Source organism: Drosophila willistoni, assembly GCF_018902025.1.
Source record: "Drosophila willistoni isolate 14030-0811.24 chromosome XL unlocalized genomic scaffold, UCI_dwil_1.1 Seg141, whole genome shotgun sequence".
Taxonomy (NCBI): domain Eukaryota; kingdom Metazoa; phylum Arthropoda; class Insecta; order Diptera; family Drosophilidae; genus Drosophila; species Drosophila willistoni.
In genome coordinates, this window is record NW_025814052.1 from 3,306,427 (window position 1) to 3,328,375 (window position 21,949).

The window sequence follows — 21,949 nt, forward strand, 5'->3', positions numbered from 1 at the left end:
TCATTCGAAATACGTAACGCCATAGCCTTGCCTGGAAACAATACCAATATCCATAAACACTCTGCCTTACATGGCGTATGCGTAATATTGTAATGACAGCCTTAGAATAAACTTTCAATAAGTATCACATTACGATTCCTATAGCAATCCATACTTGTTCAGACTGTATTTTCTCCAACTTCTAAACAATTTCAAAAAGTTATGTATATTTTAAAATGGCATTAAATCATTGGATTCTTGAAAAAAATAATTTCGATGTGAATTTTGAAAAAATCACTATATATATTATCACAATTTTTTGTGAAAAATAGCAAAAAAAATGTCTTCCTAAGATATTAATGCAGATTGAAAGATATTATTCTAGCATGAAAATAAACACATGCATTTTTTAAATACTCCAAACATTTTCTAAATATGAGCTTCAAGAAATTAAGTTTTATTGAAAGACTTTTCTATTCGTTGACATTTTTGTCGTTTCGCTTGAAAAGCTAATTTTATAATTGGCGTGATTTTTATTCCAATCGCAAATGAGATACAATTTGTCGAAAATCGGCTAAAACTTGGCAAAGTTACAAAGTCAGAGCTGTATTTTGGTAAATGAATGAACATTGAAACAACTTTTTTAGTAATCAAAAATCTGTGTGCAAATCTTTGAATGGCTGCCGATATGATTATTAATTTACAAGGCTTCGTTTTAGCCGGTTTCTTATGAGCTTATCGCTGAAAGGCGTCCGCGAGTAATTTTGGTTTTTTTTTTTTTACTTACTTATCTTTTCATTTACCAACTTACTGATTTTAAGGTATTGTAGGTATTTTTATATATTTCTTATCTAAATACATATATGCTAATTCCTAAGTAGTTATATGCAAAGGGGTTGGGTATACGCTAGCGGAAGTGATTGATTCAAGGCCTCTGATAGACCGTTTCATCGTGCTCGGCCAGCAGACGCTTGTGATCGAAGCCATCGTCATCTTGTCTGACGTTCCAGCCGAAACAACGTCGCACCACATAGAGCACAACGACCAGGAGGAGAGACAGCAATGATGAGGCAATGGGGACGACTAGCACCAGATCCATTTGAGGCTGTTCCAAACGGCTGGATTGAAGTAAAACAATCGGCATTGTCATATTAAGAACACTCGTCTCAATGGCCAATGTCAGCGCATCGGTGGGCGAGCGACAAAGAAGCTTGGACAACAGATAAGTGGCCATATAGCCGGCTATAGGCAGACATAGGGCGGCAACCAATACCTGCAAAATAAATTGTTACAATTGTTCAGCAGAGTAGTAGGTAGTAGGACTGACTCACCTGCCAGCTGAATTCAGCGAATACGAACCAATTGAGGCCCACTGTCAAACCCACTAGACACAAACTGAGAACCACGGATAGAGGCTTGAGGAAACGGAAAATGAAACGCGTAGTCTTGGGTACACACAGACGCAGGATCATGCCCAGGGCTAGGCACACAACCAGAGCAACAGTTCCACCAGATAGCTGGCCGAATGGCACCATCAACTGATCATCATCATAGACATATCGCGCCATTACCATAATCCACAATGGCAGAAAGGCCAGGGCCAACAAACTATTGATGGTGGTTGTAGCCACCGAAAGATTCACATTGCCCTTTAGGAAAACGGCACAGACATTGGCCAACCCGCCACTGGGTGCCAGAGCCGTGTAGAACAATGCCAATTGCAGGGACTGCTCATTTGCGGAGGACGATGACCACAAGGCTCGTCCCAGGCCAAAGGCCAGGGCTGGCATCATTACAAAACGACTGGCAATGCCCACCATGGGACCAATGGGACGACATATGATGCCCTGCAAACGCTGCAGATCAAGCACTGTACCCAAATTGAGGAACATCAGCAAGGCCAAAGCGGCTGACACATAAGTTGTGATCCTCTCATCTACCACACGGTCACGCAACACGGCAATGGGCAGCTCTTGGCTGGATGTCTCTATATTCGTTGGCGCCAGTTGACTGTGCAGTTCCACTATAAGCTGAGAATATCCGAAACGTTTACCCTGCACAGTTACCGCACCCTGCCAGCTTCCATTAGCAGCAAACTCTTGGAATTGAATGATATGATTCGCTTCGGCCCTGACCGTGTCTATCGTACGGATTACAAAATACAAATCACTGCCGTCTCCATTGCGGGGTTGGACACCATCAATTCGCACTAATGGCTCTAATGCTTCATTGCTCAGCAAACGCAATTCCGCTTGGCCATAATCAACTAGCCAATTGCCAGCCAAATCGCCATACTCCGAGCGTACGGATTGGAATACCAAGCCAAATCCCAAAAAATTTACCAAGAGGAACGTTAATAAGTTAGCCATTCTGCCCTCAACAACTCGTTAAACTGACTGAACTGACCATGGCACACAATGGCTTGACATTTCTGAGTGGAATTTGAGGTGCTACTTATCGGGCAACCCATTGATGAGATACAGGTGCTAGACGAGATACGAGATACGAGATAGGTAGAGCTGGCTAGTCATAACCAATGCCAGAGTCTCTTATCTAGGCTAGAGAAGGGCCCAGTAGGGGCGTTCCCAGTCATATAAATTTTGATTTATATATATATGTACATAAATCATTGTAATAAAGTTTTCCAATTCAGTCTGCGAGTTAAGCTCAACTTGGTTTTGAGCCTATCCCATTCTCTTTATCAACCAAACTTAATTTGGTAACCTCTTTAGATCTACTTTTGAATACTTGTTTCCAGCGATTCCTTTGTTTGGCCTACATATTATATAAAATATGGCACTTTATTTTTAAACGCATAAACAAAAAAGAAAACAAAACGAAAAAACCAATTTCAAATTCTCCTACTGATTACAGCCGTCAACAAATTGAGTTTTTAGAGAGTCAACAAAAAAAAAAAAATACTTGGCACAAACCACATGCAATAGCCAATTGTATTGGTTTATATGCATTTGCTATTATTATTATTATTACTCTTGATGGTTTTATTATTATACCATCGAACGATTAAGAAAGGAAGCACTCGAACTGATGATCAGAAAATGCAAAATGCTCCGATGCACTTTTTAAATTTGGATACGGATTTTAAATTATTTGGCAAAGTGTATTCATTTTTTTCAATCTGGTTTGTATATTGACACTAACAAATTGTAATAATACAAAAAAAAAAAACACACACACACACACACGCACACAAAATGGGAAGACAATATATATACTGTTTGCATTATGTTACTATAATTTCCTTTACGAATTGATTTAATTGAAATGCTTGAGTTTTATCATACATTTGGGATCAGCTCTCTTTCTCTCTGTTTAGTTTTTGTTTTTTTTTATTTTTTTAATTAGTTTGTTTTGTGGAGCAGCATTAAAGTTAGTAGATAGAACCAAAAGAAGTTTCAGATATCGATTTCTGTTGGATTAATTTGGGAGTTACTCGAGATAACTTGAACGTATCTGTCTTATACTTAGATGAAGAACTTGGAATCTTGGCAGTGGTATTCCCTTCTCGCTCTAATTAGTGAAAGTTTCTACTTCAAGGACGATTTAAAATCGATTTATGTGATTTTACTCTGCATTTGGGTGTTTTTTTGTAAAAATTCTAATTATTAATAATAGTTAGATAATAGTATTTAGTTTACATAATTTATAAAGGCATTTTACACTTTAAGCGTACACGAAAGGAAAAAAAAATAATAATAATAATAATAATAAAGATAAAAAGGAAAAAATACAAAAGCAAAAGAAAATATCGGGGAAAATTATAAATTTGGTAGTTACGGGGGAAAAAACTAAATGGTAACTGGACCCAAATATATTAATTAATTCATCAGCAACATACACACACACGTACGCATACAAAAATAATCTTAAAGGCTAGGCAAATGATGCTATTGTTCATCTTTAACACCAGAAAAATGCTACTTCTGCTGCTCCCGCTGCGCTGCTTCTTCACCTAATTCACAGACTCTCGTCGTAGTTTTCCCTTTTTTTTTTGTTTTTTGTTTGCTGTTTTACTGGCTGATCTTTTGCACTTTTTGTAACACTTTTAGACCCTGCTCTTGATATTCCTGCTTCGACATCCAGAACGCATCGCGATCCTTTGTGACCTCGGCCAAGACAGCACCACCAATGAATACCATATCCTTTCGTCGTGGCGGATCCTCAATGCGTATTTTGAATTTCTGCAAATAAATTGAGAGAAAACAAATGTTGAATTCAGTCTCTTACTCACTCTCTAGTCTCTGGTACACTTACCGCCAGTTTTTCCGTATCGTTTTTAAGCACTCGCTCCAAATATAATTGCTTAAGCTCACGTTCCAGCCGACTGGGCAGACCCGGATACATGGTCGAACCGCCAGATAACACTATATGCTTATATAATTCCGGACGTATATCAATATCGGCCGCCTGTATGGTATTAAAGGCCAATTCCGCTATGCCTGCTCCCTCAACGTTAATTAAATGCGGCTGGAATAGAGCTTCAGGCGCCTCAAATCTTTCGCCGCCCACTTTAATGACACGCCCATCGGGTAATGTATAGGATTCCACAAGCACTGTCGTCTCCAATGCCAAACGCTGCTCCATCTCAATATCATAGCCAATATAACAGAGTTTCTCTTTCATAATGCGTACCGTTTCAAAGTCGGCGGAATGATTGAAAGCATAACCACGTAGTAAAAGTAACTAAAAATTTGAAATAAATTTACATAACAAACAATCAAAATAGGCAATTCAATTTTGTATGGCATATTTACCTTAATCAAATAACGCGTTATATCCCGACCAGCAATATCCAAGCGGCGCGTTAAATGGGGCAAAGCAAACTCCTCGTATACGGGACAAATGTGTGTCACACCATCTCCCGAATCGATGACCACGCCAGAAATGAGACCCTGAGCAAACAGCGTGAGTACAGCCTGTATGGCAATGTATGTTGAATCGAAACCATATTTCTCAAACATCACCTGCAAAAGGATGAGAAGGAACATTGAGTGATTTAAAAACAGGATATACGTAGACGTACGTACTTCAATCATCTTTTCCCGATTCTTTGTGGGATTCATGGGCGGCTCTGTTAATAAGATTTTTGTATTTGTCGGATCGATATCCATTTTCTTGGGCCCAAATGTATAATCCCATACATGACACATGTCTTCCCAATTTCGGACAACGCCATTCTCCATGGGATACGAGACTTCCAAAAGTGATCTGAGCTGTGAAGCCTCATCGCCGACCATTAGATCCTGTAAGAGTTTTCAGAATTTTGATTTAAATTTTGATTGGCATTGTTGGTTTCTTTTTCTTTTTTTTTTTTGATTCTTTTAGGTTAGCTGATTTGATAGTACACAAAATAAGAACGGGGAGAAAAACAACTCGAAAACGATCACTCGAACACATACACACGTACGCACACACACACGCACACGCACACACACAAAATAACAAAATTATCAACGAGTAATTGTAACGAGCAACAAATGGAACTGCAACGATTTGGATTAGAAGCAAAAGTAAAAGCGTGCAACAAAATAGAACAGAAAAACATGCAAAAATTCAAATAAAACATATATACATAAGAGAGAAAGAAAAAAAAACATAACAAACAATACATACAATTATTAAGAACAACAACATTAAACATTAACAGAAACATATTTTCAATAATTTTAAACATTAAAAATTTTGAAAACGAAAAAAAGTTGAATAACAAAAATGAGAATATCGAAAAATTCGGTTTTTTGTTTTCAAATTATTATTTACTACTCTATATATCGTTATATTCATAGATTGCAACGCGAGAAAAAAAAAAGAATTAAATAAATTGGCCAGGTCAAAATAGACCAATAAAAATGGATCAATATTTGCGTTTATAACAAAAATTTGGCAGTGCTTTAAATTTATAAATGTAGTGTTTACAGAGAATAAGTTAAAGTTATACATTGATCGCTCGAAAATACAGAAAACATGATCCTTGCTGCTACCAATTAGAACAAATTGCATAAATATATGACTTGATATTGAAATGAATAATTGTTGAGATATTCTCTCTGTATCTTAGGATAACGTTTCTGTTTTTTACTTTCTGAGTATTGAATGTATGAACTTATTTTGTTGAATTTAGCGAGTGTAGCCTTTTTTTTTTTGTTTTTATTATTTAACTTTTTAGGTTTCCAAAATATTTATATTTATAGTTACAAAGAGAAAATTTTAAAATTTTTTTGCTTTTAAAATCGTTTAATGCAATAAAAACTATAAAAATAACTTGACTTACATCGACATGTAAATCCTGTAAAATATATATATATAAATGTAAAAAAAGAACAGAAAAATTTATAAGAATATTTATTGAAAAAAACAGAAAGATTTTTGGTTTTTTTTTTTTGTTTTTGTGTTTGGCACTTATGAGTTTCGTTTGTTGTTGTTTTGTTTTTTGCTGCTATAGACTAAATGTAATAACTAGTTTAATTTGGAATATGTACATACATATATATCTATAAATATATATATATACACACAATTTAGATCAATTATGAAACTACATATGTATATCAATAAAAAAAAAAAACAAACCGAGACTGAATGATCTAAGATGTTTGATGTTAATATCATATCATCATATATGTATGTATATTTCTTACAAAACACAATACGGCACACGTCGGGGTCACCACCTAAACCATTATAACCAAGTAAATTAATGTAAAATGTATGTTGTGATATGAATATGTAAGAGTTTTACTGAATGTTATTATATTATGAGATGCCAAAAACCAAAAACCCTCGAAAAGTGAATCCAGCACATAAATCAATGGGTAAAATGCAATGAATATAAGGTAAATAAAAACTAAGTGATAACGATTGGCGAGTGGCGACTAACGAGTGACGAGTAGCGAATAGAGTGAGTGTGTGTTCCTCTATAGTTTGTAGTTGTGTGTTTAACAAATAAATATATTTTAAATGAATGGTTTTTCTTTGTATTATGCGCTCTCTATATATGTACATATATGCATATGTTTTGACGAATGCTACATAGAGTACTCTATATATGCGAATATATATATATATATATATATATGTATGTATGTATATATATGTTTATGTATGTATAAGATCATAAGTTATCTTTTGTATAATGTAATAAGTATGGAATATGGAATGTATGTATATATCTTGTATTTTTGTTTTCGCATCCAATTGGCTATAACGAGATCATCATACCTTCACTTCAATGTCACCAATTTTATTCACGGCTCGTATAATAGGACGTCCAACCATTGATGGGAAAATGTGAGCGGGGAAATTACTACCAGCATAGCCACATTTAACAAACTGTAAAATAAAAATTCACATAATTAGTAGAGAAATATCTAATATCGTATTATGGCTTATTTATTTAGTCATTGAATCCTCAAATCAAGCTTCCCCGAGATGAGTTTGTGGTGGTTCTGTAATCTTAAACGGGCGGAAACACTTGCAACAACATGACATCACATATAATATGATAAAATTGCAATACTCTCTTAGTTTAGGGTATTCAAATCTCTGTGTATGAGAGAGAGAGAGAGCGGCTCTAGTTGGCTATCGGAAACATTATCGCCGATAACTCAAGGCGTCGTAATCACAAACAAAAACAAAACTACGAAAATAAAAAAAATGAAACCAAATTTCTCGAGCTCTATACGATAAGAAAAAAAATTATGATTGAAAATACACTTTTGTTGTTGTTGTTAGTTAGTTACCGCTCTTTTTGGCGAATTGGGCGTGTTGTTTGTGTGTGTGTTTGTGTGAGTGTATGTATGTGGGTATGCGTAACATTTTTTTTGTTTTTGGATGAGTAATATCAAGCGATCGCTTGTAACAATGACTAAAAAAACGTTGATTATGAAGAAGAAGAATCATCATCAGCAGCAGCGGAGTTGATGGAGGAGGAAGAAGAAGCAGCAGCAGCAGCAGACCCCCCGAAGAGCTGCAACAGCAAAAAACGTCTAGAAAGAGGGGGAAAAAGAAAAATGTTGCTGGTGCTGCTGCTGCTGCTGCTGCTCCGCTGACAATACAAAGTGTGTCATTTCTTTGCAGCTTATCTATGTATGTATGTATAGATATGTATGTATGTACATATGTATGTGTGTGTATCTCTAGGTGTGTACTTACCCCTGTACCGTTATCACAAACAATGACATTTCGTCCCTTGCTATCCATTTCGGCAGTGTGTGTGTGTTATTGGTCTTCTTCGGCTTTTTCTAGTTGGGATTTAAGTGGGTGCTCCAATTCCAATTATTTTAACTGCTACTGCTACTGCTGCTGCTACCGTCTGTGGGTGTTGGTTGACTTCTTAACGGCTTATACACGTTGCTTGTTTCTTACACTTTTTCCAGTTGGATTTTTAGCAGGAATAATTGTTATATCTGCATAAGTGTATGTGTATGTGTTTGTGTATGGCGGGCGTCCTGCTGGCACAGCCGTTGCTTTAATACTACTCTACCGTTGAATGATTGTATGTTTCTTGCGGCAACGGAACGGAGCGTTGGACGCACTTAATCACAATCAACAGCAAAACACACTCACACACACACAATCAATCGGTACTTCATTCAGCACTTCTTAGCAATATCGCTCGCTTTCTCTCCCACTCTCTTATATCTAGCAATCACTCTTTGTATTCGTGTAGTATTTGCCACAATTTTTTATCTTTTAGGAATAATTATTAAATTTTTTGTTGATTTTCCAAATCTTTCTTTTTGGTTAATTCAGTTTTTTTTCGGCGGCATACAAAAACACTCTCTCCCACACACACACACACACACATGCATTCGAATACGGTTTGCATTAGCGAGAGAGAGAGCATTAATGTGTGACCAGATTTTTTAATCAAGGTTTTGAACTGCGGCCACACTGGCGTCAGTCAATCGGTTATCAAAGAAAAGTGCACCTGTGCTCAGTGGCGCCACAGTGAGCCGGAAGTGCTAAGGCGAGTAAAAAGTCCTAAGGGTAAGAAAAATCGACATTATCGGAGCACACCTGACTGGGCGGGCACATTTAAAAAAAAAGAAGTTTACTCTGGATAAATAAACTTCCATAATGAATGAAATATTGGTTTGTTGTCCCAGGGAGTCCAACCGGAGTAAAATCTAAAACATTGGGACTATTTACTATTTTATGCGAACTATTTAAAAAAAAAACCAAAGGACATCTACGTGCCAACAACTGATATCAAGTGGGAACCAAATATCAGATACTTGGGTATTACACTGGACAAAAGACTTACATTCAAGGACCATATAACCAATACAAACAAAAAAATCAAACATATACATAGTCCTTACGCTATATCCGTTCATATAGATAATAAAATGGTTTTGTTTAGGTCAATTTTCCAAGCAGTACCACCAGTATGGTCAGATATAGCCAAATGTCACATAAGCCAGTTGCCCAGTTGTGGTTTTTGTTGCTATACCGCCCATTAAAAAGATGACCCGCAAGTCGAAAAAGAACAGCCACGAGGATACAACAAAAACCTGAATTTTTGTTTGGTTTTTTATTGTTTCATATAATATGTATATTGTAAATATAATAATAAACATTACTCATTTGTTATCTTTATAATTGCTTTAAGAGGCGAAATGTCTTAAGTTGTAAGTACCCATGCCTGTTACTGTGTCTGTGTCTGTCTGTCCTGTCCTGTCCTGTCGTCAGTCATCTGTCGTTGTCTGTCGTATTTTGGTAACATTGTTCTTTCTTTGCCTTTTTGTTTGTTTGTTTGTTTGTTTTATTTTTTGGTATCTTGTAACTATTTTCAAATTTTCTCTCACGCTGTTTTGTTGTTTCTTTTCTTTTGATTCTGAGTATTTAATGAGTAGAGTTAGTATATAGAGGCATATGTATGCAAGTATGTTTGTATGTGTATGTATGTTAGTACATATGTACCATATATGGTCTTGTTCGATCGATACACTTATCAAAATCTAGGCATAATGAAATTGTTTAGTTCTTTTTTGTTTTCTTTTCTTTTTTTTTTTGGTTTGTTTAGAGTTAAAGCGGTGGAGAAAATCATATATATGTATTATATATATATATATATATGCGTATATATATATATATACATATGTATTATGTATGTCAAGTATAAAAATTTGATAGGATCCGAAGCAAAATGCCAAAACTGTTATACGAACAAAACAAATTTGTTTCATTTTGTTGTTGTTTATTTACCTTTTTGTCACAATTTATCTCCGTTTTTAATTTTGTCCTTTTTTTTTGGTAGCTATAATACTTTTTGTGTTTTCTTTCTTTTTATATATTTAACTATTGGGAGTTTGCTTTTGTTTTTTTTTTTTTTTGTTTTTGTTAATTTGTTGTTTCAATACTAACTAAATTTTTATTATTATTTTTGGTTTTGCTTTATAATTATTTTATTTTATTTTATTTTATTTATTTATTATTATATATATATTTTTTTTTGTATAACAGTTTCAACAATTGTCTATTTATAGATATGGAACAACAAAAAGAAAACGTAAGAATTTTAGCAAATATTTCTTCGTCTTAATTTTTCCTTTTGTTATGGTTTTTGTTTTTCTTTCTTTTTTGGTTTTTGTTGTTTTTGTTATAAAAGCTAAGATTCCTTTTTTGGTTTTTGTTTTTAAATATAATTTTAATAATTTATTTTGTATTATTATTTATACGATCGATACGTTTATGTGCATAGTCCGCTAAGTTTATAATTAAAAAACTAACTTTTGAATTGGTTTCAACTTTATAATAGTTTAATAATTGTTAATATTTTGTTTAGTTTTTGTTGTTTTTTGGTTTTTTTTTTGTTTTGTTTAAAGCAAATTACAAATTACAGCAGTTTAGGGCATGTAAAACTAAGGGGAAAACGATTAGTTTAACAATGATGAAGAAGGCATTTTGTTTTTGTAATAATTTTGCAATTTTCTGTGTGCGGGAAAAAAATCATAGATTTGTGTATGTGTGTGTATGTAAGTGCTGTCGGTCAAGGGATCGAAGGGGAATGAACTTTGATTGCCATCTCTCAATTTTGGAAACTGAACAACGTTCCGTGTTCCATTCCATATTCCATAATACATATCGAGTAAATTGTTTATCCTTTTATTTTTATTCTTTTAATACTTACTTAAATACATATCTCATTTTGTTTTCTTGTGTTTGTTGTCTTTAACAATAGGTAACAAATAATAAAAACAGAGAACGAAACATGAAGAAGAAATAACAATTTGTATTTTGCATAGTGTCTCTCTTTAATGCATAATCAACAACAAAAAACCAAAGAGAAGAGAGCGGTAAACATAACCTACAAAACATGAATAGAATGGAAAGATGAACCTTAACTTGGCCCAAAGTTACAAAAGAAATCCCTTGCAAATATTTTAAGGATCTGTTTACTGTCACAAGATCTTATATTCATCTATATACAGTCAATTAGCGGATTAAGTTTATACATCTGTCCTGAAATATCCTTTGAATCTAATTTGTATTCACCGGAGGATTACTCGGAGTAGACAATAGACGATCTACATAGTTCAATGAATTTTCGATTAATTGTTTAAATGATTAAGTACAAAAATATCCTAAGCACATAAATTAGGTTAAGATACATTTTTGACTGCATTATCTTAAATCAATTGCCAAGATAATATTTGTTAAATCATTTACAAATGATACAAAAACTTGTCTTTTTTTATTAAATGTGTGCAAGGATCGAAATTCGTTTTCCCTAAACTGGCTTTTGACTTCGAGGAGGTGAAAACTATTTGCAAGAGTCTTAAAAAGGGATGAAAATTAATATATATAGAAAAGTTTAACAGTTGTAAATTGTGTGGAAATAGTTAATGTTTTACATATTCTCATCGACTGTATATATATACGTAGATATATAATTTCATTAGTTTTAGTATTTGTTTGTTTTTTTTTTTTTGTTTTTTGGTTTTGTTTTAAATACATATTTGATTTGCTATTTAAATTGTTGTTTGAGAAGGAGGTTCTTATGATATTTGGTTGATTTTTGTCCAAATTGATTATTTAAAATGCAATAACTTATTAACTAGTGTTTGTTTTTTATCTAAGCAAACAATAAAACGCGCGCATACACACACACACAGACGTGCACACTCATTCACACACACACACACACACACACACACACATTCACACTCATGTAGATATACATATATATTTTAAGTCCATATAAAGTTAAGCAACAATTATTCAGTTAAAGAATAATAAAAAAAAAAAAAAACAAACAATAAAATTTCAAGTATTAAAGTCGCATGTTAACCGACTTCAAAATACTCGTTACTCGCTTATTACCCATGCAAAATAACTTGATAAAAAAATATTATAAATTCATTCTAATTTTTGTTTTGTTTTTTTTTCGAAATTAGCCAAAAATTGTTACTAGAATTTTGCTATAAATGCATCATTACACTATTTATATATATATATATATATCTAATCTAGGATTTCGGAAAGACTTTACCATTTTTTGTTCAGAAATTTGTTTCTTTTTTAGTCTTTTGTGAGTAACGAGTATGTATTAATGTATGTACCATATAATTATGTTAATACATATATATATATATATATATTTATAGATTTGTTTTTTGTTCTTTTCATATCTGTTTGTTTTTGCGTTTGGAAAGTTTTCTTTTTTGTTTTTTTTTTGGTTTTTCAACATGGAACAAGATATTTTTCTTTTTTCCGCCAGCAAAAGCGACAAAAGTTACCTAAACAAGGTAAAAGGTACAAAATCGTAAACGGCAATGAATAAAATATATTTCGAAAGCAATCTAAATTAAATTTAGGAACTTTTCAATTATTCCTCAGCCGATATACAACCAGAAAGACCAAGAAAATTCAAAAATCTCACATTCTTCTCTATAAACAATTCCAAAGGACAAACGTAAACGAAAATGTTTAGAAACTCAGTGTAGAAATCGTTTAAAAATGAATTCAAACCAAAATAAAATGTTTTGAAAACATCCAGGAATAAATTTTTCAATGTTATGGCTTGTTCTACTCGATCATCGATCAGTTTGCCAACAGAATTTGCAATAATGTTGGGCTAAATAAATACTACATACAAATTTGAATTCAAAAAATATTGCAATTCGTTCAATTTACTTGGAATTTTAGAAAACTAAACTAAGTACTCAGGGTTTACCAATTAAACAAACAACAACGTAAAAAAAAAACAAAAAATGCATAATAATGAAACATGTTTAAAAGGAAGGAATTATATTGGTTACGTATTCATCAAGTTTTACTTAATAAACCTTTTACCTTATTTTGGTAAATGTTTTGTTTTTAGTGTGGTTTGGTTTTTGCCTCTCTTTTGCGTTTTCTTTTGTTAATGTAGATTTATGTAGATGCGCAGGCTTTCTGCTTCTCATTAAACAATTTGTTAATTAATTATATTATTTTTTTTTGTTTTGTTTTTTTTTTTTTGTTTTTATGTATATGTGTATATGCATGTATAAGGAACATTTATGGACTATTGCGGCACATACTGCAAAATATGTTTTGTATTTTCTCCAAGATATTGAAATGTTTAATTTGAATATATATATATATATATATATAGATAATATTAATTAATATGTAGTAATAAAAAGATTGCACAATTTGTTTGTTCTGCAAGTGTTTTGTGTTTTTTTTTGTTTTTTTGCTTTTGGCGCTGCTAAAAATGTTTACAACATATTAGTGCTTTTTTCTTTTACTTAATTTTCAAATTGTTTTCCATTTCTTTTCAATTTTCAACTTAAAATTTAACATTTGAGGCTGTATTGAAACTTCGATTCCGTACAATTCAATTCAATTCAATAGAATATTTCAATAATTTCTATATGCATGGGAAGGTAGGGGGAAGAGATATGCTCTCAAATTGCGATTCAAAATTCCATTAAAGATTTCAAAATCGATTAGTTTTGTTTTTGTTTTTAATGAGTTTGTAAGCGTTTCGTTTCTCAGGCCATACATATATATGTATATATGGATATATACATACATATGTATATATAAATTTGATTTTGGTTTGGAAATGACAAAGTGTTGTTGTTTCTTGCGAATCGAAATTCAGAACAATTATTAAAGATAGATACATATACAACTGACGGAATCGGAATTTAAAACAGTGTTGGTTGGGGAGAGGCCCTTAAAAGTATGCCACATAATATTCCACGAGCCTGGAATTGTTTTTTTCATCTTTTGTTTTTGTTTTGTTTTGGAATTTTCCATTCAATAATATATTCAAATACATTTCAATTTCATGCTGCTTATAGAATTATTATAGAACATGTTGGTAGTTATTGTATATAATTTTTCTGTTTTTTTTTTTTCCATTTGTTTGTTTTTTATATAAGTTTTTAAGTTGTTAATCTGCCACATTTAAGCTTAAAGGTTAAAGGTTGCTGCTACTGGCTGCAACTGCTGCTGCTGCTGCTGGGATTGTTGATGGTTTACCCATGCGCCGACCCATTGTTGCCTTGATTTGAATGATCGCTGGTCGTTGACGTCGTCGTCGTCGGCTGCTGCTGTTGATCCCGCCGCGGCGGCATCCTTTCATTAACCGCATCTAGGCCCTTGGCCTCCGCAAATGAGGTAATCTTGTGATTGGGCGAAAAGCCCTGCATGGCATTCTTAAGAGACTGCTTGCCACCGGATAGAGCACCCAGGGGCAAGGCTCCTGTGGGCGTCAGACCTTTGAGTTGCAGCACTGACTCCGATTCCTCGCGCAGAACCGAGAAGACGCGTGCCATTTTACCAATGGCTCGAATCTTATTCCTTATGACCTCCTTACGCAGGGCGGCCTCATCATCAGACAATGGCTCCTCGCTCTCTTCGGTCATTAGCTCGTCGTCGGAGCATATGTTCAAGACATTAACCAGCATCTCGGTGACCTTTTCGCCCACAAATGGCAGCGACCAGGTAAACACATCCATGAAATTGGGCAACCAATAGGGATGTGGAGAGCAATTGAATTGCCGTATGTTCATCACATTATTCTCATACTTAAGGACGGCGGCCTTATTATTATAGACATCCAAATAGTTGGGGGCCGAGAATATTGTGATTAATGATGGGAAGCCGGTGGTTTGGCTCTTTCGATACATACGATAGCCGGCATCTTGAGCCTCATGGGCACGGATGATGGACAACAGATTGTTGTTCTGAAGGAAGTCACAGCAGGCGGCGTAGCTATAGAAATACGAACAGCCGCGCACTGAATTGTGCGTATAGAAATCGGAGTTTTTCTCATTACCAAAATCTTCGAGCGGATCGGACCATAGTAGATCGCACATGGGCCCAAACGCTGGCGGCTCTTTAAATCTATCTAAACGACGTATATCCTCCAATTCGTGTATCTCCGGTGAGAGTCCGCCATGGACACAGAGAAATTGCTGATTCATTAGAGCGGCCAATGGTAGACAATCGAAGGCATCCATGCAGGCATCATAGACCCGTTCCGAGTACTTAATTTTGCATTCCTGTTTAAATGTGAAATATTCAGTTAGATGGCGGCACTCGTGATTCCCGCGCAGCAGGAATAGAGTTTGCGGATAGGTGATCTTTAATGACCACAAGTACAGGACACACTCGATGCTGAAATAGCCTCGATCCACATAATCGCCCAGGAAGAGATATTTGGTGGTGGCCGGTGAGCCGCCCACTTCGAATAGCTTCATGAGATCATAAAATTGGCCATGAATGTCACCGCACACTGTCACCGGAGCCTCAATATCAATCATTGTCTTCTCCTGGCGCAGCAAGGCGGCTCCCTCTTGTATTATCTTAAGGGCTGGTGCCTCCTCGATTCGTCCCTCCAATATGAAATGCTGCTTGAGGAGATCATGATTGGGTTTGCCTGTGCGCGGATCAAATACCTCGGCCAAAGTTAATTTGTGGCTGGGCGGGAATGGGACACTGTCCACCACACGCTCTTTGGTGTTGACTGCCGTATGACCGCCATGCGGTTTGCCCTGTGAAGGGGGGGGACTGGGATTTGAGTTGGCGTTAGAGTTGGAGTTGGTGGAGGCGGCAGCAGCATCTGTGGTGGCATTGCTTTTGCCACTTGGGGGAGAGGTGGCGTTTGGGGCACTTGTTGCCCCACTGGTTTGATTATTCGAAGACATAATTATTAATATTTTTAATTTTTTTCGGTTCCTTTTTTTTTATTTGGAGAGAAGTTGGAGTTGCTCCTGGGAGCTGGAGCTCTCTCTCTCTCTCACACACACACACACACACACAACTCTCTCACACTCGCTTGCTTGCTTTCACTAAGTCTTTGCTGTCTCTTTCACCCACACACTTGCACGTTGTTGCTTTATCGTTTTTTTTTTCTTTTTCGTTTTCTTTTTTTTTTTGTTCTTTTTTTGCCTTTGCTGTTTAATATTTTCCTTTGCTTTTCGCTTTGTTCTTTAGTTTTTTCGCTATGTATTTCTCTTTGATTTGTCTCTCTCACTACTCTTCGTTCGTTTGCTTTCTATACTTTTCCTTTCTTTTTTTTTTCTGCGCAGAGGGAATCAACGAAAATTTCAAATTGATTTTCTTTTTTCCATTCACAAGCTTTTAATTTTGGCAATAGGCACCAGTCTGCGACTAGCCATTTAGTTGTACTCCACTACCTCCTCAGTTGTTGTCCTTAGTGTCAATCGTTGCAAATATTTTTCAAACGAATCAAATTAGCTTTTTTAATTATAATTTGCACAAGCAATTTTCTAAGAGTGTGTGACGGCAACATGTATTGTTTTTGATATTTTTTCGTTTTTCCTTTTCTCGACTATCGATACAACCCATCCCTAATTGTACAAAACACACAGGGTTGCCATACGGGTAAGCTTGGCAATTATCTACATGTGTAGATAACAATAGGAACAATTCGAGTCGAATTGGACTTTTAAAAAAGTTTATTTTTAAAAATTCTAAATCTTAAGAAATCCAATAGGAATTGCATTATTTTTTTACATTACAAAAGGCTATGTATACTCTTTTTAAGCGTAACTTTGAATTCCAGTTAAATATTCCTTGAGTATCTTATATTGAATAATTAAGAAATCTTTCGCGAATCCTTTTTTATTCGCATACAAAGAGTTGTTTTATATATATTATCATTACTACAAAGGAAGTCCTTGTCGTAAAATTTATTCAATATTAAAAATGATTTTCATAAATTACAAAGTATGAGGTGTCTTGGAATATGTAAATGTTGTCTATGATTGCGGCTCTGGGCTATCTACGGTATTCCGAAGTATCTGATATATATAACCATTACAATCAATATTTTACTGCACCTTAGGAGGAAGGGAGAGGAGATAGGTGTTGGTTATGGATGTGGTCAAATCACGGACATTAGAGGAGACAGGTGTTGGTTATGGATGTGGTCAAATCATGGACATTAGAGGAACGAAATCTATCAACAGTAAACTTTCGGATGACTTAAGTCTTTTATCAACTGGGCTGTATGGGTCAACTATTGGCGTGTAGTCGACCACAATTGTCTTCTGAGGGGCTATAAATTAAAGTCTCTATACCATGCTGCTAAAGGGATGATGATATGGTACACTCTAATACTCTTCGCCGTCGAATTTGGTGCCAAACAACGTGTTGCAAACATTTACGGCCACATTGCGGCGAGCAATTTTCTTGGATCGTCCAGTGGCCGTAAACTCCTGATTGTCCACAGTAACGCTCAGACTTTGCAGAACATTTGGCTTTTCGCCGCAGCATCCATTGTCCACATATGTAATGCCCGGACGCATCTGTATTGAAATGAGCAGAAATAGACATGTTAATTTGGCAGTCATTATTGTGCTTATTGATTTGCCTGTCACTTACAATGCACAGCAAGGTAGCCGGATGCATGGATTCCCAATTTGGCGGCAATTCATTGCGCATTGGTGGCTTCTTGGGCTCTTTGGGAGCCGTTGGTGGACTGTTGGACATGGCTGTGGCAGCGGCATTTGGATCCATTTGTTGGATCATTGCATTGGCCGCATTTGGATGCATTTCGGGCACCACATAACCCTGACGCTCCCATTCGGCGAATAATTTATAAATGGCAAACGAAGCCAAATTCAGCATGGGTAACTCATCTTCAGGTGCCTCAATTCCTGGTTCATTATCGCCCTCTTCGTCTTCATCGGCATTCTCATTTTCATTGGTGTCCATGGGTTCAACTATTATGGGCGGAGGTGGTTGCACCGGCTCTGATGGCTGTGGCGGCTGCTTTCGCTTCAATTTTTTTGGCTTGGGTGTCATCTTGGCTATGATATAATCACGCAAAGCCTTCTCGCAGGCCAAATTCTTAGCAGCCATTTTGGATTGTCCCTTACCCTCGTATTGATTGGAATTAACTGTGACAATGGCAGTGAAGCCTCCATCCGCGTTGCTATTGATGGTAAAATCACTAATATTAATGCCCTTGACCTCATTGAGGGCCATTAAAGCGTTTTTCGGTAAAATCGATTTGCGTAATTGGCGATTCTGTCGCTGTTTTTTGTCTCGAGTGCGTTCTAGAAGACGGAGGGGGAGGAAATATTTACAAAATGTTGTGAACTTAATTCATGACAAAATTAATTAACCAAAACTATATTAAGACTAATCCTCTCTCTATAGAGTAGCATTAAGATTCTTCCCAGGGCTTACCCGATGACTTCTTGCGCTTCTGGAAGATTTTTTTGAATGGAATTTTGCCGCCATCCATCTCACTAATGAAATCAGATACAGATACACTATCAACATTGGTCAACGGCATGACCTCATCCCTGATTGGCTCTTCCTTGACCACGATAAATGGCTTGGGCATTGGGGCATCATCGTGCTGCTGCTGTTGGGTCTTCTTGGCTGTTGCTGTTGGGACCGCAACTGGTGATGGTATTTCCTGATGGACAACACCCTGGCCGATTGGCTGTTGTATTAACGGCTTTTGCGTAGCATTGGGATTCTAAATTGTTGATGTTTCATTTTGGTGTTTTTATAGGATTGGAAGAATTGACATTTAGCATAATGAACAACATACAAATAATAAATAGATAGAAGATAGATATAGAGAGGAGAGACAGAGAGAGAGAGAAAAATATAAGGATATATATATAATTATAGAGCAGATTCTCAATTATTCTAATTGAGAATGAGGTTTCCGAGAGAAGAGTTATCGTGTTTCATCTGGTCTTATCCCTCTATGTGTAAGAGTCTCGGCCGGCATACACGGGATCCTACTAAAAACTATAGTTCAGGAATTAGCTATGACCATTCCTACAACCAAAGTGCCCCAAACGAATCAACGAGCATTCAAAAATAGAAAACGCAAAAAGAAGACAAAAAAAAAAGAAAAAAAAGGGTGGGGGGACATAAAAAATACCATTCAAATTAAAGTATATATAGAGATTTCTAAATCAAAGATCCTGTTTGAGTGCCCGTGTGTCATATGTGTTTCTATACCCTTGCAATAAGTTTAATTGATCTTTTGAAACAGGTGATCATGATCAGAGCATGTTCTGTTTTGGTACTTATTTTGGTACTCCTTTCCAATTTCATCATGATTTCTGTTGACTTCACTTCCTTCATGAAATTGTTCAAATAATTCATTTAGTTAAGGGTATAAAAACACAATATTTGGGCCTAGGGGGAAAAACGGGGGGGCAGGTTTCAGTGTATGGTGAAATAGATTGGATTTGGATTGGTACTTTGGTGCTTGGTGTTGTGTCTCGTTTCGGGGTTGCACTTTAAGTGAAGTAAATGAGCATTGCTATCTAACGCAAAACTAATAATTTTTGGTTACAATTTTGTGTGAATAAATTTTCAGTAGCCATAAAAGTTAGCGATAATCGTAAATCATAATTCCCATTTGGCTATAGCCAAAAACAAGGCAAACAGAATTGATTAAGATTGGTATGCAAAACAGAGAGAGAGAGAGAGAAAGAAAGAGATATTGAGAAAAAGGATATACTACTACTTGGATAATATATAAATTGATTGAATATTCTTTTGCGCTTTTGGCAAACTTTTATCGGGCTGTTGCACTTGCGATTAACCCATTTTTTATTGGCTATTGCAAATAAATTCACAATTGGGGGGACAGATCAGGGGGTTGGTCGCTTTCTTTTACACACATTTTATTCATTCATATATTTTTGTGCGCTGTAAATTATATAAATGAAACAAAAAAAAAGAGTTTGTATTACCGTTAATTGCAGACAAAAAATTGTTATTGGTTTATCTCTTAATGCATATGTGTTTGTTTCTATGTGTGTGTGTGTGTGTGTGGGCGTGCGTGTGTTAAGTGTGTGTGTGTGTGCATGAACACATGTATGTATGCATATATGAAATAAAATTGTGAGACACAAAAAAAAAAAAACAGACGCCAATTGCGAATTAAAATGTATCTTTCTCTTCTTTTTTTATATTAAACACAACACGAAATTTAAAATCACTCACATATATCCCACCGGAAATAAACGATTTGCTATTGTTGGCTGCTGCATTCGAGCGTCGTGCACGATTCATGTTGGATTCCTTTTTAATTTTTTTCTTTTTTAATTTTAGTCAATTTTAAGTTTTTTGCTCTCCCGGTGACAGCACCAGTGCTGCCAATTTAGCTATTTGCCCACTAGATCTAGTGGGTTGCAACAAGGAAATGCGGGATAAATTGTGAAATAGCGGCTAGCGGAAATTATAGCTGTTTTTAAAGAAAAACTAGCTTTACTTTATATTTTAAAACATTTAGTAACTTCGTGTATTTTTATGCTCTATGATGCCACATTTTCATACGAATAGTATTTTTTCATTTGAATGGCAAAAAAACATCGATAAGCGAAACTAAATGTTAATTTACTAAATGTTTCACAATTTTTAATCCGCGAGCAAAAGTTGAAAGTGCGAAAAATTTACAATCAAAAACCGCGTGGTAAAGACCCTGTATTTAAAGATTGGCTGACTTTAAATGCAGCTGATGCGGGCAAATGTTATTGCAAATACTGACATTAGTCAAATGAATATTGTCAAATCGAAACAAAGAAATAGGTACGGCTAATACAACTTTGAACATCATTTTACATACATATAAGGAAAAGCTTTTGTAAAGCTAATATTTTACAAAATTGGTAATTACAAAAAAATATGCTGCCACGATTACAAATTACCAGCATCATGTTAGAGAAAGATAGGGACCAATGAAACCTACATAAACCAAGATGAAGATAAAGTCATTGATGAAATCATCCAAAATATTGTAATAAACCAAAAATAAACAAATATTTTCTTTTTTTTTTGGCTACGAAGAAATATTTCTAGCTATTTCTAGCTTTTTTCAAAGGATGATTTAGCGTTTTGATGCAACGAAATTAACACGATTAAATTTTAGGTTGAATGAATTATAGAGACTCCGGCGAAGGCAACCGTTTGCTTATTGTTTTTCATTTTCATTTCTTTTTATTATTTTTCAGCTATTTGGCTTTTTTAGTGATGGGAACAACATGCCTTGCAACAAAACAGTGAATTCGCTCAAAATGAATATTCGCCCGACCAAGCTGAATATTTTCGCTCAGCCAAAATGAATGTTTTCGCTCAGTTCCCAATTCGCCAGCCATGTCACCGACTGTAAATTGAGAAAATACTAAACGATTGTTCGTTGTAAAAAAATACCAAATATATCGTTACAACAAGTCGAAAGTGCTAAGGTCTGAGCCGGAAGTGCTAAGGTCTGAACGAATTTGCCAAGTAGGAAATTTTATTTAAAATATTATGGTGGTATGGATGTAAAGGGATGTCCTTTGAGCGTCGTTATAACCGGATTCTACTGTAGTTTTATTTTTATTTGCATTTTTAAGTACTTAATTTAAAGTACAGTATCTTAGTTGGCAGGACTACAATAATTAGTAGTTTATATTGCTCAAATCTTACTTACTTAATTGAATAAACTGTTATCCAACGAAAA

At 35.1% G+C, this 21,949-nt stretch overlaps 4 protein-coding genes across 5 annotated transcripts; all 4 read right to left on the reverse strand.

Annotated features, from left to right (window-relative positions):
- Positions 1–520: 520 nt before the first annotated feature.
- Positions 521–2,534, reverse strand: LOC6649184 (sodium/bile acid cotransporter 4). The gene is made up of 2 exons (XM_002071186.4): positions 1,311–2,534; positions 521–1,252 (listed from the first exon to the last, which is right to left on the reverse strand). The coding sequence occupies exons 1-2, from the start codon at positions 2,346–2,348 to the stop codon at positions 905–907; spliced, it is 1,386 nt and encodes a 461-aa protein (XP_002071222.1). The 5' UTR covers positions 2,349–2,534; the 3' UTR covers positions 521–904.
- A 1,231-nt stretch (positions 2,535–3,765) lies between these two features.
- LOC6649237 (actin-related protein 2) lies at positions 3,766–8,828 on the reverse strand. 2 transcript variants are annotated; one of them, XM_023179571.2, is made up of 7 exons: positions 8,152–8,809; positions 7,219–7,329; positions 6,272–6,286; positions 5,028–5,243; positions 4,755–4,964; positions 4,255–4,683; positions 3,766–4,181 (listed from the first exon to the last, which is right to left on the reverse strand). In XM_023179571.2, the coding sequence occupies exons 1-7, from the start codon at positions 8,197–8,199 to the stop codon at positions 4,011–4,013; spliced, it is 1,200 nt and encodes a 399-aa protein (XP_023035339.1). In that variant the 5' UTR covers positions 8,200–8,809; the 3' UTR covers positions 3,766–4,010. The 2 variants fall into 2 exon arrangements, with proteins under 2 accessions (XP_023035339.1, XP_002071223.1); XM_002071187.3 differs by lacking the exon at positions 6,272–6,286 and having other exon boundaries at positions 8,152–8,828.
- A 4,405-nt stretch (positions 8,829–13,233) lies between these two features.
- Positions 13,234–16,376, reverse strand: LOC6649238 (serine/threonine-protein phosphatase 2B catalytic subunit 2). Its single transcript, XM_002071188.4, has one exon. It carries the CDS (start codon positions 16,146–16,148, stop codon positions 14,475–14,477), a length of 1,674 nt encoding a protein of 557 aa, XP_002071224.1. The 5' UTR covers positions 16,149–16,376; the 3' UTR covers positions 13,234–14,474.
- A 742-nt stretch (positions 16,377–17,118) lies between these two features.
- Positions 17,119–20,623, reverse strand: LOC6649239 (double-stranded RNA-specific editase 1). Its single transcript, XM_002071189.4, has 4 exons — positions 20,452–20,623; positions 18,661–18,958; positions 17,851–18,527; positions 17,119–17,774 (listed from the first exon to the last, which is right to left on the reverse strand). Exons 1-4 carry the CDS (start codon positions 20,518–20,520, stop codon positions 17,580–17,582), a joined length of 1,239 nt encoding a protein of 412 aa, XP_002071225.1. The 5' UTR covers positions 20,521–20,623; the 3' UTR covers positions 17,119–17,579.
- Positions 20,624–21,949: the final 1,326 nt, after the last annotated feature.

Excerpts from the sequence above, each read along its gene's own strand:
- LOC6649184 (XM_002071186.4), bottom strand. The coding sequence starts at position 2,348 with ATGGCTAACTTATTAACGTTCCTCTTGGTAAATTTTTTGGGATTTGGC. Across the intron at positions 1,253-1,310 it reads TCGCTGAATTCAGCTGGCAG|GTATTGGTTGCCGCCCTATG; the intron begins GTGAGTCAGTCC and ends TTTATTTTGCAG.
- LOC6649237 (XM_023179571.2), bottom strand. The coding sequence starts at position 8,199 with ATGGATAGCAAGGGACGAAATGTCATTGTTTGTGATAACGGTACAGGG. Across the intron at positions 7,330-8,151 it reads TTTGTGATAACGGTACAGGG|TTTGTTAAATGTGGCTATGC; the intron begins GTAAGTACACAC and ends TTTATTTTACAG. Across the intron at positions 4,684-4,754 it reads TAACGCGTTATTTGATTAAG|TTACTTTTACTACGTGGTTA; the intron begins GTAAATATGCCA and ends TCAAATTTTTAG.
- LOC6649238 (XM_002071188.4), bottom strand. The coding sequence starts at position 16,148 with ATGTCTTCGAATAATCAAACCAGTGGGGCAACAAGTGCCCCAAACGCC.
- LOC6649239 (XM_002071189.4), bottom strand. The coding sequence starts at position 20,520 with ATGAATCGTGCACGACGCTCGAATGCAGCAGCCAACAATAGCAAATCG. Across the intron at positions 18,959-20,451 it reads TTATTTCCGGTGGGATATAT|AATCCCAATGCTACGCAAAA; the intron begins GTGAGTGATTTT and ends TCAACAATTTAG. Across the intron at positions 17,775-17,850 it reads CGGCTACCTTGCTGTGCATT|ATGCGTCCGGGCATTACATA; the intron begins GTAAGTGACAGG and ends ATTTCAATACAG.